The 20,248-nt window shown below is 54.7% G+C and overlaps 1 protein-coding gene across 1 annotated transcript in view; it reads left to right on the top strand.

Annotated features, from left to right (window-relative positions):
• IL6ST (interleukin 6 signal transducer) overlaps positions 1–16,174 on the top strand; it is a 50,908-nt gene extending 34,734 nt beyond the window's left edge. The window contains exons 10-16 of the mRNA XM_036280160.1: positions 377–559; positions 2,642–2,743; positions 2,929–3,075; positions 3,857–3,997; positions 7,824–7,920; positions 11,529–11,610; positions 12,374–16,174. Of these exons, the coding sequence (XP_036136053.1) occupies positions 377–559; positions 2,642–2,743; positions 2,929–3,075; positions 3,857–3,997; positions 7,824–7,920; positions 11,529–11,610; positions 12,374–13,090 (1,469 nt within the window). The 3' untranslated portion in view covers positions 13,091–16,174. The remainder of the gene's footprint in view (positions 1–376; positions 560–2,641; positions 2,744–2,928; positions 3,076–3,856; positions 3,998–7,823; positions 7,921–11,528; positions 11,611–12,373) is intronic.
• The last annotated feature ends 4,074 nt before the right edge of the window (positions 16,175–20,248 follow it).

Here is a 20,248-nt window from a genome sequence, read left to right on the forward strand (position 1 = left end):
GGCTGCTGAAAGCCACGTAGGTCAGTTAAGCACTTTCTGGTTCTGTACTTACCTGCTGTTTTAATACTGCTTTAAGCTTTGGGGGACCGTATATGCATATGACTTAAATATATTGTTTGTAGCTTTCAAAGAAGAAAGATTATAATTTACATACACAAAACATCTGAAGAATTTTGGGAAAGAAAGGACTTAATGTATCGACTACATGTAAATGATAATAAAATGCTTTTATTCATGGAAAAGCATGTTAATATTATATACTGCAAATACTAATAGCAAGATTGATTGTGTGCTTCTGGAAATGAATGTAAAATACCAAAATTTTACGTTTTAAAATGTTTGTTTATCATGGTGGTGTTCGAATCTTGTTTTAAAGCTGCTCACCCCGTACGGGATCTGAAAGCCTTTCCCAAGGACAGCATGCTGTGGGTGGAATGGACGGCGCCCAGCGAGCCCGCCAGCAAGTACGTGCTGGAGTGGTGCGTGCTGTCGGACACGTCGCCCTGCGTCCCGGACTGGCAGCAGGAGGCTGGCTCTGTGCGCCGCACTCATCTGACAGGTGCCCGCTGGAGCCCGAAGCTCTTCTGACCCTTACGTGTTCCCCTCGGCCTCACAGGCCCGGTGACCCTTTGAAAAGACTCCAGTATATCGTGCTTACTGGTCAGACTTCAGACGTCTAACTCACTGCACACTTGCCCTCTCTGAACTGCAGTCTGTTGATGGGCGGAGTTGGGTGACTGTCTTGTCTGTTCTCCGGTGTTGTTTTGATCATCAAACGAATGGTCACACGACTGTAAGTGGGAGAGAGATCGAGAGGATCTAACCTCTGCTGCTGGCCGGCTGCACGTTCTCTGTGCCTGACCCACACCCGTCAGCGAGACAGCTCGTGCCTGGCACCCGGATGAGCTGGTGACCGCTGCTGCCGAGGGAACAGAACTCAGATCCCTTACGGATTTTTTTTTTTTCTTTTTTAATCCTCACCCTAGGACATTTTATCATTTTTTGTTAAAAAAATGAGTGGGAGGGAGGGAGAGAGAGAGAAACATCGACGTGAAAGGGACACATCGAGTGGCTGCCACCCACACGACCAACCAGGGTAGGGACAAACCGCAACCTAGGTACGTGCCCTTAGCGGGAACCGAACCCAGATCTCTCTGGACCGCAGGCCGACGCTCTAACCGCTGAGCCAAACCGGCCAGGCCTCCCTTACGGATTCTAACGGGAAGTGAGCGAGGAGACACAGCAGTGACGTCATGGGCTCCATAGTGGATCGTCCTGGTTTTAGGTGCTACTTTTTAAGTGGTTTGAAGTGACATAACAGCGTTTAAAGAGAAAACAAAACCACTCAGCGTGTATATATGTATACTAAACATGTATTTATATTTAGTAAAGAAGGATAGTCATTAAAATTCGGTGATGAATAAAATGTTCAGAGAACAGCTCTGAGCAGGTGCACCAGGTCAGGCCAACAAAATAAAGTTTGTGAGCTTTATTCTCAGAATAGGCTGTTTGGCCCTTCTTAACTATTTAATGTAGAATTTTCATAAACTTGCTTGTCTAGCCCTGGCTGGTTTGGCTCAGCAGTTAGAGCGTCGGCCTGCGGTCCAGAGAGACCTGGGTTCAGTTCCCACTACGGGCATGTACTTCGATTGCAGTTTGTCCCCGGCCCTGGTTGGTTGTGCAGGTTGTAGCCACTCGATGTGTCCCTTTCACGTCGATGCTTCTCTCTCTCTTCCTTTCTCTCCCTCCCACTCTGTCTGAACAAAAAATGGAAACGAAAGTCCTCGGGTGAGAATTTAAAAAAAAAACTTGTCTAGTGTATCCACCTCGTCAAACTGAGAGTGTGGCAGAGCTGAAGGAGGCTGCCTGGTGCTGGGCGGGCAGGAGGGACTTGGGCAGAGTGCGGCGTCGGCTCTGGAGAGCTCCCGCTCAGCACGGAGCCCGGCCGATCGCGTGCCGCAGCAGAATACGAGTTAGTCGCCTTGGTCATTCTGAGTATCAGAAACAGGTGAGGGAGCTCTGTTCAAGGAGACAAAGGCGTATGTGTAACGCTCAGGGGACGGAAGTCGTGGTTGAAGGCAGGAACTTGGCACAAACACCTGATCCTCGATGCGGACAGACCAGGTGCTGCGTGGGGAACACTGCCCTCTGCTGGTACAGCAGCAGATAACTTCATTTGGGAGGTTACAAGTAAAGTATTCAAGGCCGTTTTTTCTTTTAAAACTGTACTTTCTGGGAAAATAACACTGATTCTTTTTTCCGAATCACCTGACAAAGCTCGGCCTAGCTTATAGTGGCAGCTGGCTCACTGGGCAGTCTCGAAGAATTGGGTAAGAGGAACAGAAACTGTCTGACGGAAGTAAGACCAAGATGATGAGAGGTCATTGTTTTATAAATGCTCGTGTGGACAGCATCAGTGCTTTGTCCACTGCACTGGCAATGAAAGTGACCCTTACTTCCCTAGACAGCTTTACTCGGTCCTGAATCCAGTCATGCAGTTCACAGAGGCGACCCTTTCTTCAAAAGCTGCAGTTTTAAGAAAAAGTGGTTATGAAATTACAATATAGAAATAATTAATGGAATCAGACTTTTTCATTAAAAAAAAAAAAAAACAGTGCTTAATCTACTTTTCTTACTGTAGGGGACCTGGCAGAGAGCAAATGTTACTTGATAACCGTCACCCCAGTGTATGACGATGGCCCGGGCGCCCCCGAGTCCATAAAGGCCTACCTGAAACAGGCTCGTAAGTCCGCGCCCAGCCTCCTCGAGGGTGTTGCTCGTGTCACAGACACTGTGTCTCTTAGATCAGGATATGTCTTGTTATGTTCAAGTAACTTTATGATCATATGATCATGACATATTACTAGATTCAGGTGATTCACTATCCTAATGATTGTCGCTTAGCAAGTAATCTTTATTCTGTTCCAGCACCTTCCAAAGGACCTACTGTGCGGACCAAGAAAGTGGGGAAGAATGAAGCCGTCTTAGAGTGGGACCGGCTCCCCGTTGACGTGCAGAATGGCTTCATCAGGAATTACACGATATTTTATAAAACCAACATTGGAAATGAAACTGGTAATAAAACTACATCAGTTGTTAAGAATCAGATTATTTTTCTTAAGCTTTGAAATGCTAATTTAAGTCTCTCCTTGTTGTACATCGTAGTTTGTCATCCTTCTCACATTGTACATCTTAGTTTGTCATCCTTGGTCACATTGTACATCTTAGTATGTCATCCTTGTCACGTTGTACCTCTTAGTTTGTCATCCTTGTCACGTTGTACATCTTAGTATGTCATCCTTGTCACGTTGTACATCTTAGTTTGTTGTCCTTGTCACGTTGTACATCTTAGTTTGTCGTCCTTGTCACGTTGTACATCTTAGTTTGTCATCCTTGTCACGTTGTACATCTTAGTTTGTCCTTGTCATGTACATCTTAGTTTGTCGTCCTTGTCACGTTGTACATCTTAGTTTGTCCTTGTCACGTTGTACATCTTAGTTTGTCGTCCTTGTCACGTTGTACATCTTAGTTTGTCCTTGTCACGTTGTACATCTTAGTTTGTCCTTGTCACGTTGTCCTTGTCACGTTGTACATCTTAGTTTGTCATCCTTGTCACGTTGTACATCTTAGTTTGTCATCCTTGTCACGTTGTACATCTTAGTATAGCATGTTGTCCTCAGAGACACGCCTAAGAATGTGCCTAATGTTTGCTTCCATGGTCCTGTGACATCAGTTAGGAAAGTTGGTTTTTGGTAACATATACTTTTATTCCTATTTGATACTTTTGCTATCGGAGATAGGCCCAGTGAAGCAAAGTGCTGAGTGCTGAATAAAGTGCACTTCTGATGTCTTCCAGCTGTGAATGTGGATTCGTCCCACACAGAGTACACTCTGTCCTCGCTGACGAGCGACACGCTCTACATGGTGCGCATGGCCGCCTACACCGACGAAGGCGGGAAGGACGGGCCCGAGTTCACCTTCACCACGCCCAAGTTCGGTGAGCGCTCAGAAATTAGCACGTGTGTGTTATGTGAGATCTGCTGTTAGTGGTTTCTTTGAACTACAGAAAATATTTTTCCGCACCTTTTGTCGTGTTATTAATTGTTCCGGACTGATTTCACCTACACCCTAATAAATCGCAGAGAATATGCGTCTTTCTCACTGCGACACGTGGGTGTGGTCTGTCCCCGTCTCTCCTTCTGCAAGCAGGTGGCTGCCCTTGTGGTTTCCACTCACACCCCTGGCTCCCCACCCTGCGCTGAAGCCACACTGTCCCGAGACCGCCTCCCAGCTGTCACATCAGCACCTGCCCTGTCCCCCTCCTCCTCCCTGCACTTCCCAGCGCTGGGCTGGAGCGGCGTCTCCGTCCCTGAAACTGCCTCTTCCCGGGATCTTCTGCCGCCTTTGCTTCTCAGAGAGCCCGCTCCTGGGCCACCTGCTGGCTGCATCCTGCTCAGCCGCCCTGCGCTCGCTTCCACGGTCCGTGTGTGGGCTCTGCTCTCGCCCGTTTTCTCCTCTGCCGTCCGGTCTGCCTGCTCCCTGTCCACGGCCTCAGCTGTCCCCTCCCGCTGCCCATTCTGTGCGCCAGGCCACAGCCGTCCGACTCTGCCAAAGCCAGGGGTTTGAATTGATTGTAGCCAATTTCTTCATATCGTTTCTGCCGCCATAAGCCCAGTGCCGAGTCCTGTGACCATGGCTTCTAGTCACTGCCTGTGCAGGCCTTTCGTGACCCCGCTCAGCTCCCCTCCTGCGTCCCCAGAGTGCGGCTCTCGGTGAGGCAAGTCCCCCGAGTCCCTTGGTGGGCGGAAGATCCCGGGTGGAAGGGGGGGGTGGACTGCGTCAGAGACCCATGGCCACTCCGATGGCTTCCGAGAGAGGGTTGTGCTGACACGTTGATAAAAAAATGTGTCACAAATAATATTTGAAATGAGATTTTGTGCCATGATCTTAGAAAAATAAAAATAATAACCTTTAAAAATGTTATCTTGATTATAAAAGGAATGTTTGATGTAGGGAATTTAGACTACACAGTAAAATACAAAGAGGAAGAAAAATCACTCCTGAATCCTTCATCCAAATTATCGTTTAATGTATATGTGTATTTTAGTCTTTTTTTTATCTTCAATTTTTTTTTCCAGTTTTTATTTATTTTTGTTACGGATGTTTTTCGTTTTCCCCCCTAGACATCCTCCTCCCTGCCCCACGCCCCCACCCCCAGCATTGCTGTCTGTGTCCGTGGTTATACGTACGCAGTCTAGTCTCTTCTGCACACGTCTCTCCAGTGACGGGCGTGCTGAGCAGTGTCAGCGGTGTCACTGCGCCGTCCCCCACCCCCAGCATTGCTGTCTGTGTCCGTGGTTATGCGCACGCAGTCTAGTCTCTTCTGCACACGTCTCTCCAGTGACGGGCGTGCTGAGCAGTGTCAGCGGTGTCACTGCGCTGTCCGCCTTCCCCACTGACCTGCGTCGTTCTGGGGTCCGCTGCGCTGCTCTCCGCGGCCTGGCCCACCCCCCGCGCCTCACAGCCCAGATGCAGACTGCGGCATTGGCAACAAAAAAACGGAAAGTCACCCTGGCCCGGTTGGCTCGGCAGTCAGAGCTCAGCCACGGATCAGTGAGACCGGGTTCGACTCCAGCCGAGGGCACGCACCTCACTTGGGGTTCGTCCCAGCCCTGGTCGGGGTCACGCAGGAGGCAGCTGGTCGATGTCTCCCTCCCATCGATGTTCTCTCCCTCTCCCCCCCCCCCACTCTAGCTAAAGGATAAATGGAAAAATATCTTCGGGTGAGGATTTAAAAAAAAAGGGAAGTCATTGGGCCATTAGATACTCTAATCTCATGAGCAGAGCAAGGATTAAAGACCCCAGTAGGCGGAGGTTCCCCTTCCTGAAGATTATGTGCAGGAGAAGGTGCCTGAGCCTTGGTCGGGAGGCCGGGATGTGGACAGGCGGGAGGGGGGCAGCTTCGAGCAGCCGGCAGGGGCCCGGGTGCGAGGACGGGTGAGCAGAGTCTCAGCCACAGTGTAGGGGGGTCCTTCTTGAGTGGGGTTCACCTTGTGTGTGAGAGCTTAGCACTCGGGAGTTAGTGTTCCCCAGCCTGTAGGTGACCCTGAGCAGTGACCTGACTCCTGGTTTCTGTCAGGTTATAGGATGTAAGTTACTTACTGAGGGTTGTGTGTGATGGAAAGAGAAGAGGGAGTGAGTAGTTCGTGACTCCAGTGGTACTTCCGTACCTTTTTCCTGTAAAATACTAAAAGGGGACTAGAGGATTAACCAAACACAGCTATAGGCATAGCTTTAAAACTTGTCTCCAGTATGAATGGCCCGTTCGTGGTTCACTGGATCACTCAGCCCTGGGGGAAGGCAGGTGCGGAGGGAGCCCCGTGGTCGGGGAGGCTGGCCCGCTGCTTCGCAGATGAGCACGTCCTGCCCCCACTGTGCGTGTGGGTCCCCTGAAGCCCGCAGTCCCCTAGCAGACGCCGTCTCTCTGAGGGTAGAAAGTAGCTGTTAGAGTTGTCCGAGGGTTAGTTTTCATTCCTGTAGAGTCACGCTTGTAGGTCACTCAGTAAGATGGCACAGTGTTGCCTGTTGCAGCCGGTCCTCACACAGACGCTTCTGCAGAGACTGCTGAGTGCAGGGGGTCCCGGGCTCTGACTCACCAGGCGGTCACCCAGTGAACTGAGCGGAGTGTCCCCGTGCCCCAGCCAACAGGCTCCTCTGTGGCAGCTTCCTGTGAGGCAGCAGTGGCCGGGGCTGGGTTTCCGAGGAGAGGGGCAAACACCTGTAAGTTCGAAAGACTGGAAACAAGCAAGGGCGGTATTGTATCTCGTCAACAGCACAGACCTATCTCGGGTTGTGGGTCCCAGACCACCGCACCGAAGCGAATGTTACAGGAAAGTGAATCCCACAGGTGTTTTGCTTTCCCCAGTGCACATAAAAGTTACATTTATACTGTAGTCTAGTAAGTGCACAGTAGCAAGTGTCTAAAATCAGCGTGCAGGTACCTTAATTAAAAACTGACTGCAAAAAAATGCTGACAGCCCTCCGAGCCTTCAGTGAGTCGCCATCTCTCTGCTGGTGGAGGGAGGTCTCACCTCGGTGCAAGAGGCAGTATGTGCAGAGCGAGTGCAGCAGTGTGCCCTCCGTGTGCCCGCGGTGTGCCCTCCGTGTGCCCGTGGTGTGCCCTCCGTGTGCCCGCGGTGTACCTTCGGTGCGCCCTCCGTGTGCCCACGGTACGCCCTCCGTGTGCCCGCGGTGTGCCCTCAGTGTGCCCGTGTGTGCCCGCGGTGTGCCCTCCGTGTGCCCGCGGTGTACCCTCGGTGCGCCCTCCGTGTGCCCACGGTACGCCCTCCGTGTGCCCGCGGTGTGCCCGTGTGTGCCCGCGGTGTACCCTCCGTGTGCCCTCTGTGTGCCCTCAGTGTGCCCGTGTGTGCCCGCGGTGCGCCCTCAGTGTGCCCGTGTGTGCCCTCCGTGTGCCCACGGTGCGCCCTCAGTGTGCCCGTGGTGTGCCCTGTGTGTGCCCACGGTGCGCCTTCAGTGTGCCCGCGGTGTGCCCGTGTGTGCCCGCGGTGTACCCTCCGTGTGCCCTCTGTGTGCCCTCAGTGTGCCCGTGTGTGCCCGCGGTGCGCCCTCAGTGTGCCCGTGTGTGCCCTCCGTGTGCCCACGGTGCGCCCTCAGTGTGCCCGTGGTGTGCCCTGTGTGTGCCCACGGTGCGCCTTCAGTGTGCCCGCGGTGTGCCCTCCGTGTGCCCGCGGTGTGGCTGGGTGGCTGCACTGGTTCTCAGAGGCTGTGCTGACAGTTCTTTCTCTTCTTGCCCTGTTTTCTAGCTCAAGGGGAGATTGAAGCCATAGTCGTCCCTGTCTGCCTAGCGTTCCTGTTGATCACCCTTCTGGGAGTATTGTTCTGCTTCAACAAGCGAGACCTGTGAGTACCCTTATTCCTGTATCAGCTTTCTCCCCAGCTTCGTGGAGCTGTAATGACACGCAGTGGAATTGTGCGTTTCAAGGGCACAGTTTGATGAATGTTACGACTGTAGACAGATGTGCTAACTGCCACCCAGTCGGGATAGAGAGCATTTACCACCTGGAAGGTTCCTCAGTTGTTCTGTAGCTGCTGCTCTCCCTGACCCCCTGGCCCAGCCGGTCACTGATCTGCTTCCTGTGGCTTAGTTTTGTGTTTGACTTAGCGTGTTCTTGAGGTTCATTCATGTTGTTTCATGTACTAATATGTTTTCATTGCTGAAGTGTTCTGTAGTCTAGATATATCGAAGTGTGTTCATCCGCACTTTGGTTATGGGAGTTCAGGTGGTTTCTTTGATTTCGGCCACTGTGTGTGGTCCTGTGCGGTCACTGGTCTTGAGTCAGTGCCGAGGGTGGGGTTGCAGGTCCTGTGGTCGAACTCACCTCATCAGAAACTGTCAGGCTGTTTGCAAAGTGGCCGTGCCTCTGGTGTTCACCCATCGTGTCCGGGCCTCAGTCCTTCCGCAGACGCCAGCCCTGGGTGCGGCCGGGTCGCCCGTCCAGCCGTTCCTCCCGGGGTGCGGAGCCCATCCAGCCGTTCCTCCCGGGGTGCGGAGCCCGTCCAGCCGTTCCTCCCGGGGTGCAGAGCGCGGCCGGGTCGCCCGTCCAGCCGTTCCTCCCGGGGTGCAGAGCGCGGCCGGGTTGCCCGTCCAGCCGTTCCTCCCGGGGTGCAGAGCCCGTCCAGCCGTTCCTCCCGGGGTGCGGAGCCCATCAGCCGTTCCTCCCGGGGTGCAGAGCGCGGTCGCCTGTGGTTTCAGTTTTGCTTCCCTGAAACGGACCCAGTGATGGGTCTGCCCATGTGCCACTCACATCTTCTTCGGTGATACATCTTCTGAAATTTTCTGCCCATTTTTAAATTCGGTTGTCTGTCTTGTTAATATTGAGCTATGCAAGTTCTTTGTTGTTTACTCTGGTTACAAAATGTCTGTCCAATGTGTATTTTGCACATTCTGGTGTGTGGCTCACCTTTTCGTTTTCGTAACTGCAACTTTAGACAAACAGAAGTGTTTCATTTCGATAACATACATTTTATCATTGTTGGCTTTTTATTTATGTTTTTTGGGTTTTATATCCTGTTTAAGAACTCTTTGCCTAACCCACTGTCAGAAATATGGTCTGCGCTTTTCTCTAGAAGTTTAATCATTTTAACTCTCTGATCTCTTTAGAATTAATTTTTGTGTGTGATGTGAGGTCAGGGTCAAAGTTTATTTTTTCCATAGCTGTCTAGTTGTTCCAGAATCACTTATTAAGTCTTTTTTCAGTTTAATTACTTCATGCCTCTGCCAGCATCTGTTGTCCACGTACATCTGGACCTGTCTGCGGACTCTGCTCTCTCACGGATTTCGGGGTGCACTGCCCTGACTGTGGCCGCTCCATGTTGAGTTTGGAGAGTGTTAGTGGGATTCCCCCCCATGTTCTCTTTCAGAATTACTTCGGCCAGGTTCTTTGCCTTTTTGTGTAATTTTAATATCAGCTTATCAGTTTCATTGGGGGAAAAAACAAAACCCTGCAAGAACTTTGTGATTCTGTTGGGCTGTGGATCCAGTTAAGGGAAACCACAGTCCGAGCTTGTCGGGGAGCTCACCTGTGAGCCTCCAGCAGCGACAGTGCATCCCTGCTCAGCTGTCTCCACTCCGTGCCCTGCTGGGGCGCTTTCGGCGGAGAGTCCCACAGGCACCTGCTCCTGCGTGTGTTTTTGATACTATCGTAAATGGACTTCAAAATGTTTCATTTTCAGATTGTTCATTGCTAATGTATACAAATGGAATTGTGTTTATGTACTGAGACCTTGGTAGATTCGTCCATTCTAGTAGCTCTGTGTTTCTCAGGACGTCTCACGTACACAGCGTGGTGTGCGGAGACCTTCCGGCGCAGCGCTGAGCACAGTGGAGCTGGGCAGCTTCAGTCTCGCCGCCGCCCGCTGCGGGCTGGCGCTGAGGAAGTCCTCACGCTGCGTTTTCCTGGATTTTCGTCCTGAGGCCTTTTCTCCATCGATTGACATGATCATGTGATTTTTCTCCTTTCTTCCACAAATAGGGTGGATTTTTAAATTGATTTTCAGATACTGAGCTCTCCTCGCACCCCTCGGAGTCGTTGGGTTCCGCCTGCTCACTGGTGCTGCCCCTGTGTTCGTGAACGACGGGGGCCTGTCCGTTCGTGTGGTGTCTCTGTCTAGTTCTGGAATCAGGATGTTGCGGAATCCTCATAAATGGCAACTAATGGGGACAGGCTACCTCTCTTCTCTGGGAGAGTTTGTGTGGGATTGCTCTTATTTCCTCTTTGAACGTTTGATAGAATTGCAAACCAAGCCCTCTGGGCCTGAGATTTTCATTTTTTTTATCCTCACCTGAGGACATTTTTCCATTTTTTGCTCAGGTAGAGAGAGAGAGAAACATCGATGTGAAAGGGACACATCGAGTGGCTGCCACCCGCACAACCGACCAGGGCCGGGGACAAACTGCAACCGAGGTACGTGCCCTTAGCGGGAACCGAACCCGGGTCTCTCAGGACCGCAGGCCGACGCTCTAACCGCTGAGCCAAACCGGCCAGGGCATGAGATTTTCTTTGGTGGTAAAATTTTTAATTACAAACTTAACTTTTTTTAAGCTAAATCTTTTGAAGTGATTTTTTCAGTGTGTTTTGGTAGTGCATGTTTTTCAAGGACTTCTCTCACGATGGGCTGGTCTGCTCGCGTAGGTGCTCCCTTTGTGCCGTGTCCAGAGTTGCTGCTGGTCCTGTGGCAGTCAGCCGGTGGGACCTCGTCAGTCAGTTATCTTTGTACTGGAGCTTGTTCTCCAGATGACTCGCCTCCTGCGCGCTGTGTGACGGCTGTGCAGTGCAGGACACACACTAAGTAGGTTTTCGATGGTGGGATATCCTGGATTAATTTTCCTTAATTAATATTGTTAGTCATTCTTCCTTTTGAAAAGTCAAATGTATCATAATGTATCTGGTACCAATGTGAGATTTCACCTGCTCTCTTTTAGCTGGAAATTGAACATTTGTGCTTTTTTGATATTGGGAAGGGATGTGCCACAGCTCTTTCGACCTGGTAAAGGTTTGGGATGGTTTTTATTGCAGAATTTGATCTGAGATTTTTCTAATAGAATATTGATTAGTAGCTCTAGCCTTCTTAGCAGTCTTTCATTATGACGAGGGTTAGATCCTCTTGCATTTCAGTAGCACATTCACCCTGGCCGGGCTGGCTCAGCAGTGTGAGCATCGGTCTGCGGACCAGGGGGTTGAGGTTTGATCCCCGGCCCCGGTGGGGCTTGTGCAGGAGGCAGCCAATCAGTGTGTCTCTCTCACATCTATGTTTCTCTCTCTCTCTCTCCCCCCTCTCCCTTTCACTCTGTCTAGAAAGCAATGGAAAAATATCCTCAGGTTAGGATTTAAGAAAAAAAAAATAGCACTTTTCTACTGAGTATAAGGAAATCCACTTCTGCTGGCTTTGGGGTGCAGGGGTCTGTCCACCAGAGTGGCTCCACCTCGGCGTGTTTCTCTTCTCTCCAGGATTAAGAAGCACATCTGGCCTAACGTTCCAGACCCGTCGAAGAGTCACATCGCCCAGTGGTCCCCACACACGCCTCCCAGGGTAAGATCAACGCTTCTGGCAGCCAAACCAGGATGCGTGTGTGGCATTCAACCAAAGTCAGACCGAACCAAAACGTAGATGGAAACAGAATAGTACAAAAAGAGAATTTTAACCAAAATTTAAAACAGTACCTACATATTCTATTTTATTATCATTGGAGCATATTTATTCTGATATTCCTGATGTCAGATACCAGCATCCTGCTCTGTGATAACCCTGGACAGAAGTCAGATGTAACCGGTCTGCCAGGTTTTACATTGATGGGTGGTTCCCAGTACCCGCTGAATTCTCTGACCTTCCCTGAAAGGAAATGATTTGTGTATGACCTTCAGTTCTTAGATTTTATAGTCACAGATTAAGATGTGTTATATATTTATGTTCTATAAAACTTCAGTCATTTGACTTTGGTTTATCTTAACGTTTTCCAGTTTTTCTGTCCTGTTAATCCTAGGCTCCCTAGTCTAGGCATGAAATATGAAATACTGTTTGTGGACCAACAGCTTCTGAAAACGTAACGCAACAGGACTGGTTTGGAGTTCTGACGAGACACAGCCTGGTGCAGACCACTGGGGGTCAACCCCAGGCCTCGATGCCGGGGGTTGATGGGGACTTGGTGACGAGCCTGGTTCTGCCCGGTGCAGAACCACTGAGACGTCTCAGGGACACATGGGCTCCGTGCTGACATTTACCGTGTGGTTCAGGGTTTCTGAGTGAACGGGCACACGTGGTAATCCATTCTCTCTCTCCCCCTCTCCGCCCCCAGCATAACTTTAATTCGAAAGACCACGTGTACTCGGACGGCAACCTCACTGACGTGAGCGTGGTGGAAATCGAAGCTAATGACCAGAAGCCTTTCCCCGAAGACCTGAAGTCCTTGGATCTGTTCAAGAAGGAGAGAGCGAGCACGGAGGGGCACAGCAGCGGCATCGGCGGGTCCTCCTGCATGTCCTCGTCCAGGCAGAGCGTCTGCAGCGGCGAGGAGACCGAGTCCACGCAGAGCACGGCCAGCGCCGTGCAGTACTCCACCGTGGTGCACAGCGGCTACCGGCACCAGGTGCCCTCGGTGCAGGTGTTCGCGCGCTCCGAGTCCACGCAGCCGCTGCTGGACTCCGAGGAGCCGCCGGAGGAGCTGCAGCTGGCGGACGGCGCCGGCCCGGCGCCCAGGCCGCAGCACTTCCGGCCGCAGTGCGCTCAGCCTGGAGCCGGCCCCGACGGCCTGCCCTTCGAGTGGCCGGAGCAGCTGTCCCCGGGTGGCGAGGACGACTCGGTGAGACTGAAGCATCAGCAGGTTGTGGATCCGATCGCGCAGGCCTGTGGGGCTGGGCAGCTGAAGGCGTGTCCCGAGGCCCCCGCGGCAGCCGCTTCCGAGGGCCCCCTCGCCAGGCTGGGGACGGTGGGGGTGGAGGCCGCGCTTGATGAGGGGCTGCCGAAAAGTTACCTGCCACAGACCGTGCGGCGGGGCGGCTACGTGCCCCAGTGAGCACCCAGCCCCCGGGCGGCTGAGCTGCGCCGACTCAGTGCCTCGCAGTCGCTGGGGGTGGCCACCCGCCGCCGGGACGAGCCATCACGGGGGGTCAAGCCAGCTGCCACCAGGACGAGGCCCCGGGGCTCCCACCCTGGAGGCCGGGCCACGCACACACTACAGAAACTCGCCGTCCGCCTCTCCGCCGGGCCTTTGCACTGAAGAGGAGCAGCCGCTCTCGGACCTGACGCGTCGCCGGCTGCAGAGCGCGGGGTTCACGATGAGCGTCGCACTGCACAGCTGTGCTGATGGTAACGCGAGGCCTCACCCGGAGCGGCCGCGGGAGAGGTGGTGCGGGGCCTGGGGCGCGGTCGGGACCCTCTGCCTCAGCCGAGGACAGAACTTTAAACAGGCCAGGCGGCCCCACTCGATGAGCCGACTCTGTTCTCTGACCCTCCCCCCAAACAACGGGGCTCGTGTGTTATCATACCAACGTATAAAATCCCTTGTCTTCCATTGGTCGCGATGCTGCCAGTCAGGAATTCTGGCGTTTTACCTCGGCAAATTAAAAATACTGATTTTTGAATATTATATAATCAATAATCGAGTGAGGTTGTCAAGAAGTTGTGTCACCGTTGATCGCCGCTCTGAAGACGCAGCTCGCTCTGGGGCCGGGGAACGGCCAGGAGCGCACGCTGTCGGGCGTCCACAGACCCCTCGCCACCTAGGAAGGCTGCTGTTGGACACTGCTGACCCTTGTTACGGTTCAGAGACTTCATGGACGAAGCGCTTCATACGGTGTCTTCAGCTTCGAGTGCCGTTCCCTTGCTGGGCTCAGCTTTCGTGTTTAAGTAGGCCAAGGTTTAAATTCTCCTTTCTCTCTAGTGGGTGTTTGAAGCAAACTTAAGTTCGAGGGCGCGGGCCGTACTCACCAGAACAAACCGCCCCCAGCCTGCGCACTGGTCCAGGGAGCCCGCCGCCACTCCAGTTCCTGCCGGCTCTGCGCGTGGGTCGATCTCCCTCGACGGCCAGGGCTGAGCCAGGGTCCCCTTTGCGTCCGCTCGCGCCGTCACCTTTGACGACGCAGGGGCTAAACACGGCTGAGTGAGAGAAACTCACGAATCGTGACAGTGAATTTGGAGAAAATAGGTTTAGTTCTGCCCTTGAAGCCACAGAACCCAGGCAGCCTGAAGTGTCTCCCAGAGCAGAGGTCATTGAAGAAATGCCTTATATTCACGGTCGGAACAGAACTCCACTCCTTTCAGAACTTGGTTCCCATCTGGTGTCTCGTCCTCCTTTGCCCTCTAGTCCTGCCCGGTGCTCTTTGGAGCTCTTGGTGTGGACGGTCTTCGGGGGACAGCTGGAGCTTCACGCTGACACGGCCAGCTCTGCTCGGGCACAGCCAGCGTGACGGCACCAGGAAGGCAGCAGGAGGAGCGGACGGGGAGCACGGGCCCCGAGAAGCCACGCAGGGGCAGCACCCCAGGCTCGCACCAGCCGGCGAGGCGTCGCCATCTGAGTGTGGCGTCGGGGGCCGGGCCGAACAGCCGAGGCGTGCCTCGTGAGATGTCTTTTGAGAATCTTGTGTCTTCCACCTCATTTCCTGAGATCAGCAGCCACGTTACTGTGATCACCTGACTCGTAACCTTCCGCGTGGCAGACGCAGGGCATGAACTTGGCGCGTGGACTCGGCGCAGGAGAGGGAGACACTGAAGGTGGGGCGTCTCCCGAGCAGGTGTCTCCGTGGGAATTTGCACAGAACGTGATGCGGGGAGGGGTCCCTGCCCCCAGCCACAGAGCACTTTAGACAACGGACACATGGTGTCTGTGCAGAAACCTACTCAGAAAGCAAACGTCTGCTTGATCACTGACGTGAAATAGGCATCCTCACCCCCAAAAAGGAAATTCGTGAAACTTTAAAATACAGAATGACTCTGCTAAGGCATGTCTTGAACTGTCTGTGTTCTGATGCATGTAAATTGTACTCAGGTGGGCAGGGAAACCGATTCCAGTTCATGTGACATGTAGCCTGCCTGTGAAGTTAGTCGCTGACCCCTCATTAAATCTTCAGCATCAAGCACTGCATTGAAAGTGATGCTGGCGCATCCGCCGCTGGAGGTCTGGAGGGCACCTCCCACGGGACTGGCAGAACGAGCCTCGTGCGTCCTGGCACGGTCTGCAGACGAGTCCTGTCCTTAACGTGGATCCGGTGGCAGCAAGCGTCCCCAGCATGCAGGCGGAGAAAAAGCAGACTGCTCACTCGGCTCGCGTTCCTGTCTGCCCTCTGCCCCTGGCCGTCCCTTTCCACCAGACTCGGACGGGAGATGGTGCCCATGGAGTCACCCAGGGACCCCAGCCTATTGTGAAGGTCAAGGGCAGTGAACTTGAGACAGTCTTTTAAAATGTGTGTGTGCGAGGTCACGTGTAGGGTGGACATCTGCAGGGAGGCTGAGCCGGCAGCAGAGCCTGCCGTCCCGGGCGGTCCCGGCCGCAGCTCCTTCCGGACTGTTGCCGTTCAGGTGCAGGTCAGAACCTTTCTCAAGGCCAAAGGTAGCACCTTTTGGATCAGCATGTTTGTCACAGGCCACCAGGTGTCGCCCCGTTCCTGAAGTTCAGGAGCTGGGAGTCAGTTCTTCCCGAGGTGGTTTGTCCTCACCGGTCCCTCCGAGTTCATCGGTGGCGGTGACCAGGGGCTCCGGCTTCTGCTCCTCAAACACAAGCTTGTTGAATGGTCACTGTGTTTCCAACACCTGCACGGACAGAGCGCTGTCACAGCCGAGGGCGTGTGAGAGGTCGGCATCTGAGTCCTCCCGTCCTGGTGCGTGTGTGTGCGCGTGTGCGCGTGTGTGGTTGGCCGCTCTGCGGCCCAGACAGCATCAGGCGTGTCCCCTGCGTCGTCGGCCCTCGCCGTGAGCGCCGTCCTTCCAGGCCGCTTCCCGTCTGGGTCTTGTTCGTCCTCTTGCCTTTGTAGGGAACTGCACGCGCTGATGTAGCCACAGCTGTTGTTCTTTTGTTGACATAACTCTAAATGTTACCGTAAACGTACACTTAGTATCACCTGTATTCCTTTCAGTAGATGTAGGGAATAAATTCTTATTTGGATTTCTTTTGTGTGGTCACTGTCCTTTGATGTCAACACTTAATGGCTCAGGTAGCAACGTCACTGTTGGTGCGGGGTCTCCAGTAAGGGATCTGTGGCTTTTGAATGCTCGTTAGTGTAATGGGATAGGATTCAGAACATCGGCATGCGGTCTTGGCCTTCATAATGTGGGAGGGACTCAGGTGGCAGATTCACTTACCAGTTTTCCAGATTCACGAAGAGAGCTCACAGGATCCCAGCATCCTACCCCACGGGAATTCCCTCCTACCTACCGGTTGACCAGGGGCCCACTGAGTTCAGAGGTGCAGCGCCACCTTGCGGCCAGTGTGCGCCCGCCCTGGAGCCTGGCCCTGGGCACTGAGGCCTGAGGCCCTTGGCACAGGGCACCTCCCTGCCGCCTGAGCTTGCCCAGTGTGGAGCGAGGCTGCTCAGCGGCTCCACCGGGAGGAACTCCGCTGTCTGGTTTACTGTCTTTGCTGCGGTTTCATCAGAGTGCGGAGTCCAAAATGAGCCACCCGGACGGTGCTCCCTCCACACCACTGGAGGCTGCGAAGTGACGTCGGCCCAGCCTGACTCCCAGGGCCCTCCCGTCTCACCCACATCCACAGTCCGGGTCCCGTTCCAGGGTGACCCCCGAGCTCCCGGCTTGTCTTCCTACCCCAGAGACAAGCAACTTGAACTTTTGATTTAAGCTTTTCTCTCTCTAAAGCAGCGGTTCTCAACCTGTGGGTCACGACCCCTTTGGGGGTCAAACGAACCTTCCACAGGGGTCACCTAAGACCATGGGAAAACACATATTTCCGACGGTCTTAGGAACCGAGACACCGCTCCTCTGTCCGGCTCCAGAGACCGACACGCCACACACACCACGAGGCGCCGTATTGAAGGGTCGGCATTAGGGAGACTGAGAACCCTGCTCTAAAGAATGTAAAACTCCTTCCACACCAACACGTGAACACGTCTGCACGACAGACCGTGCACGTCCGAGTCCCCGTGGCGTTAGGGCAGAGGAGGGGGAGCAGGGGAAGCCGGGAAGGGGGACGCGGGAGGAGCCACTGAGTCGAGGTCACCAGTCACGCCCCGTCCTGCCCGCTCGGCTCGGCTCGGGTGACCTGAGAACGGCCGCTGGGTCTCGGCGTCAGACGGCTCTGTCCACGGGGAAACGCTGGCCTTGTGCAGAGCTGGACACCCAGAGCCCGGTGCGTCCCCGTTCATCCTGACCGTGGCGCCCTCTGCGTGTCCGGAAACGAGAACTGGAGTCGTCTCGTGCTGGCACCTGTGAGTGAGAATTGCCCCCACCGACATGGTTCCTCAGTGTAGTTTATGGAACTGGAATCTTGGGGGGTCGCATGGTGAGAGAGACATGGTGGGAGGCCTCCCACAAAAGTGGGTGGAAAAAACCAGCCCAGCCCTGGCCGGTTACTCAGTGGTTAGAGCATCAGCCCTCAGACCAGAGTCCTGGGTTCGATTCCAGCCAAGGGCATGTAACTCGGTTACAGTTCGTCCCCAACCCTGGTTGAGATCGTGCAGGTGGCAACCAATCAATGCGTCTCACACTGGTGTCCCTCCCTCCCTCCCTCCTGCTCTATCTAAAGATAAATGCAAAAATACTCTCGGGTGAGGTTTAAAAAAAAACAGCATGGGGCTTTTCCCCCCACGGGGCCGCCTCAGCCAGGGCTATGGACTCCTTTCGGCCAGTGACAGGACCAGATGTCGTCTGTCTCCCAGAACACTTGGTCCAGCAGAGTGACACGCGCTCTGACCGGCAGGCCCTTTGCCAGAACACCCTGAACAACGCCCAAGACAGGCTGTCAGTGCACAGCTGGGCCCTGTCCCGTAGTTCGGACCACAGACTAGGGATGGCTTTCACATGAATTAACCTCAGGGTCTCTGGACATGGTGCCGTAAGCTTCCAGGAAGGGGACCCATTCTAAATGAATGGAGCGACAGGCAGCCGCTCCCTGTAGGTCCGCGTCCGGGGCGTTTCCCCTGTCAACGCCCAGGACGGACACCCGCTTGTCCGCGGCACGAAGACCAGCCCAGGAGTCCTGGGAGAACCTGCACCCCGTTCAGAGCGGACGGGGCGCGCCAGGGCAAGGCGCTGTCCCTGCATGCCCGCTGGGGCCGGGTGTATCGAGGTGGGCAGGTAGCACCATCTACGGAGCGCGGACTTCGGGTCATTAAGTCCGTGAACACTCTTACGGCTCAGAGAACTAGAACCACCTGGGCCGTAGGGGTGACAAATAATTGCACAGGGTTCCAGCTCTCACCCGACCAGAGCCCAGGTGTGCCAACTGTCCCCGCTGCGCTTAACAAAAGTCGAGGTTGGCGGCCGGTGCCCAGATGCACTGCCATAGGCTCCTGCTCCCACCTGACTGGTCTCTGTTTCTCCCTCCACACTGCCATCCAGGGCCCGGGAGCTCCCCTCCCCCCGGCCCACTTCCTTCAAAGTGCCACCTGCATCCGCCTCCCTGCTGTCATCTGAGGGAGGGAGGTGTGTCCCTCTGTCCTGAGCAGAGCATGGAGGGAGGTGTGTCCCTCTGTCCTGAGCAGAGCATGGAGGGAGGTGTGTCCCTCTGTCCTGAGCAGAGCATGGAGGGAGGTGTGTCCCTCTGTCCTGAGCAGAGCATGGAGGAGGTGTGTCCCTCTGTCCTAAGCAGAGCATGGAGGGAGGTGTGTCCCTCTGTCCTGAGCAGAGAGAGTGTGTCCCTCTGTCCTAAGCAGAGCATGGAGGGAGGTGTGTCCCTCTGTCCTGAGCAGAGCATGGAGGGAGGTGTGTCCCTCTGTCCTGAGCAGAGCATGGAGGGAGGTGTGTCCCTCTGTCCTAAGCAGAGCATGGAGGGAGGTGTGTCCCTCTGTCCTAAGCAGAGCATGGAGGGAGGTGTGTCCCTCTGTCCTGAGCAGAGCATGGAGGGAGGTGTGTCCCTCTGTCCTGAGCAGAGCATGGAGGGAGGTGTGTCCCTCTGTCCTGAGCAGAGCATGGAGGGAGGTGTGTCCCTCTGTCCTGAGCAGAACATGGAGGGAGGTGTGTCCCTCTGTCCTGAGCAGAGCGCATCTCAGCACAGCTGCAGTCTCACTCTTCCGCCAAAGAGCAGATCCTCTAGTGGTGGGGCCTGGCCCCACGGCGGTCACCAAGGATGGAGGGACAGAGCACCCTTCCTGAGGGCTCGGCAGACACTCCTCCGTGCCAGGCGGTCCCAGAAGGGTCTGCTGCCCAGCCTGGCCCAGGGCTGCCCCACGGGCGTCCTGCTGCTGCACCCTGTCCCGAGGGTCCACTGGGGGGCCGGCTGGGCCGCCCCGCCTGGCTGCCTCCGCTCCAGATGCGCCCTCTGGGTTCTGAACCTGCGGCTTCCACCCTCCGGCCTGTGCCCTCGGTGCCTCTCCACGGTTCTCCCGGCCGGAACCCCTGTTCAGCTGGAAGACCCTCACCTGCCACCAAGAACAGGCTCAGAGGTCCTGGGTGACTCTCCATCCTTTCGCTGTCCTCCCTCCAAGGCCTCAGGGCCTTCTGCGTCCTCAGGCCAGTGGCCGATGTTTGTCCCTCCGCCCGGCTCCCTCGCCGCAGCCCCTGGCAGAGCGCCCGGAGAGCACGGTGCTGTGACGCGCACAGGACGCGATGGGTGGACGCACCGGGCGGGTCTCCTCCGTCCACCAGCCCCCTTCCCTTCAGTGTGTGTCTCAGGCTCACCTGACCCCAAGTTGGCTGGTGCCCTGGGGTCAGAAAGGTGCCCTCCTCCCCACCCCCACAGCAGTGGTCCCGATGCACGTGCCCCGCCCCCCACCAAGGCCAAGGCTTTTTTATTTTCTTATTTGTTTACTTCTTTGTTATTCCTCACCCAAGGATACTTTTCTGTTTATCATCAGACAGAGTGAGAGGAAGGGAGAGAGAGAGAAACATCAACGTGATAGAGACACAGCGAGTGGCTGCCTCCCACATGACCCAACCAGGGCCAAGGATTAACCACAACCGAGGTGCATGCCCTTGACCAGAACCAAACCTGTGACTCTCTGGTCCACAGGCCAACACTAACCGCTGAGCCAGACCGGCCAGGCCGGGCCAAAGGTTTTTAAAGCAG

This window comes from Molossus molossus, unplaced genomic scaffold, assembly GCF_014108415.1.
Source record: "Molossus molossus isolate mMolMol1 unplaced genomic scaffold, mMolMol1.p scaffold_m16_p_3, whole genome shotgun sequence".
Lineage (NCBI taxonomy): Eukaryota > Metazoa > Chordata > Mammalia > Chiroptera > Molossidae > Molossus > Molossus molossus.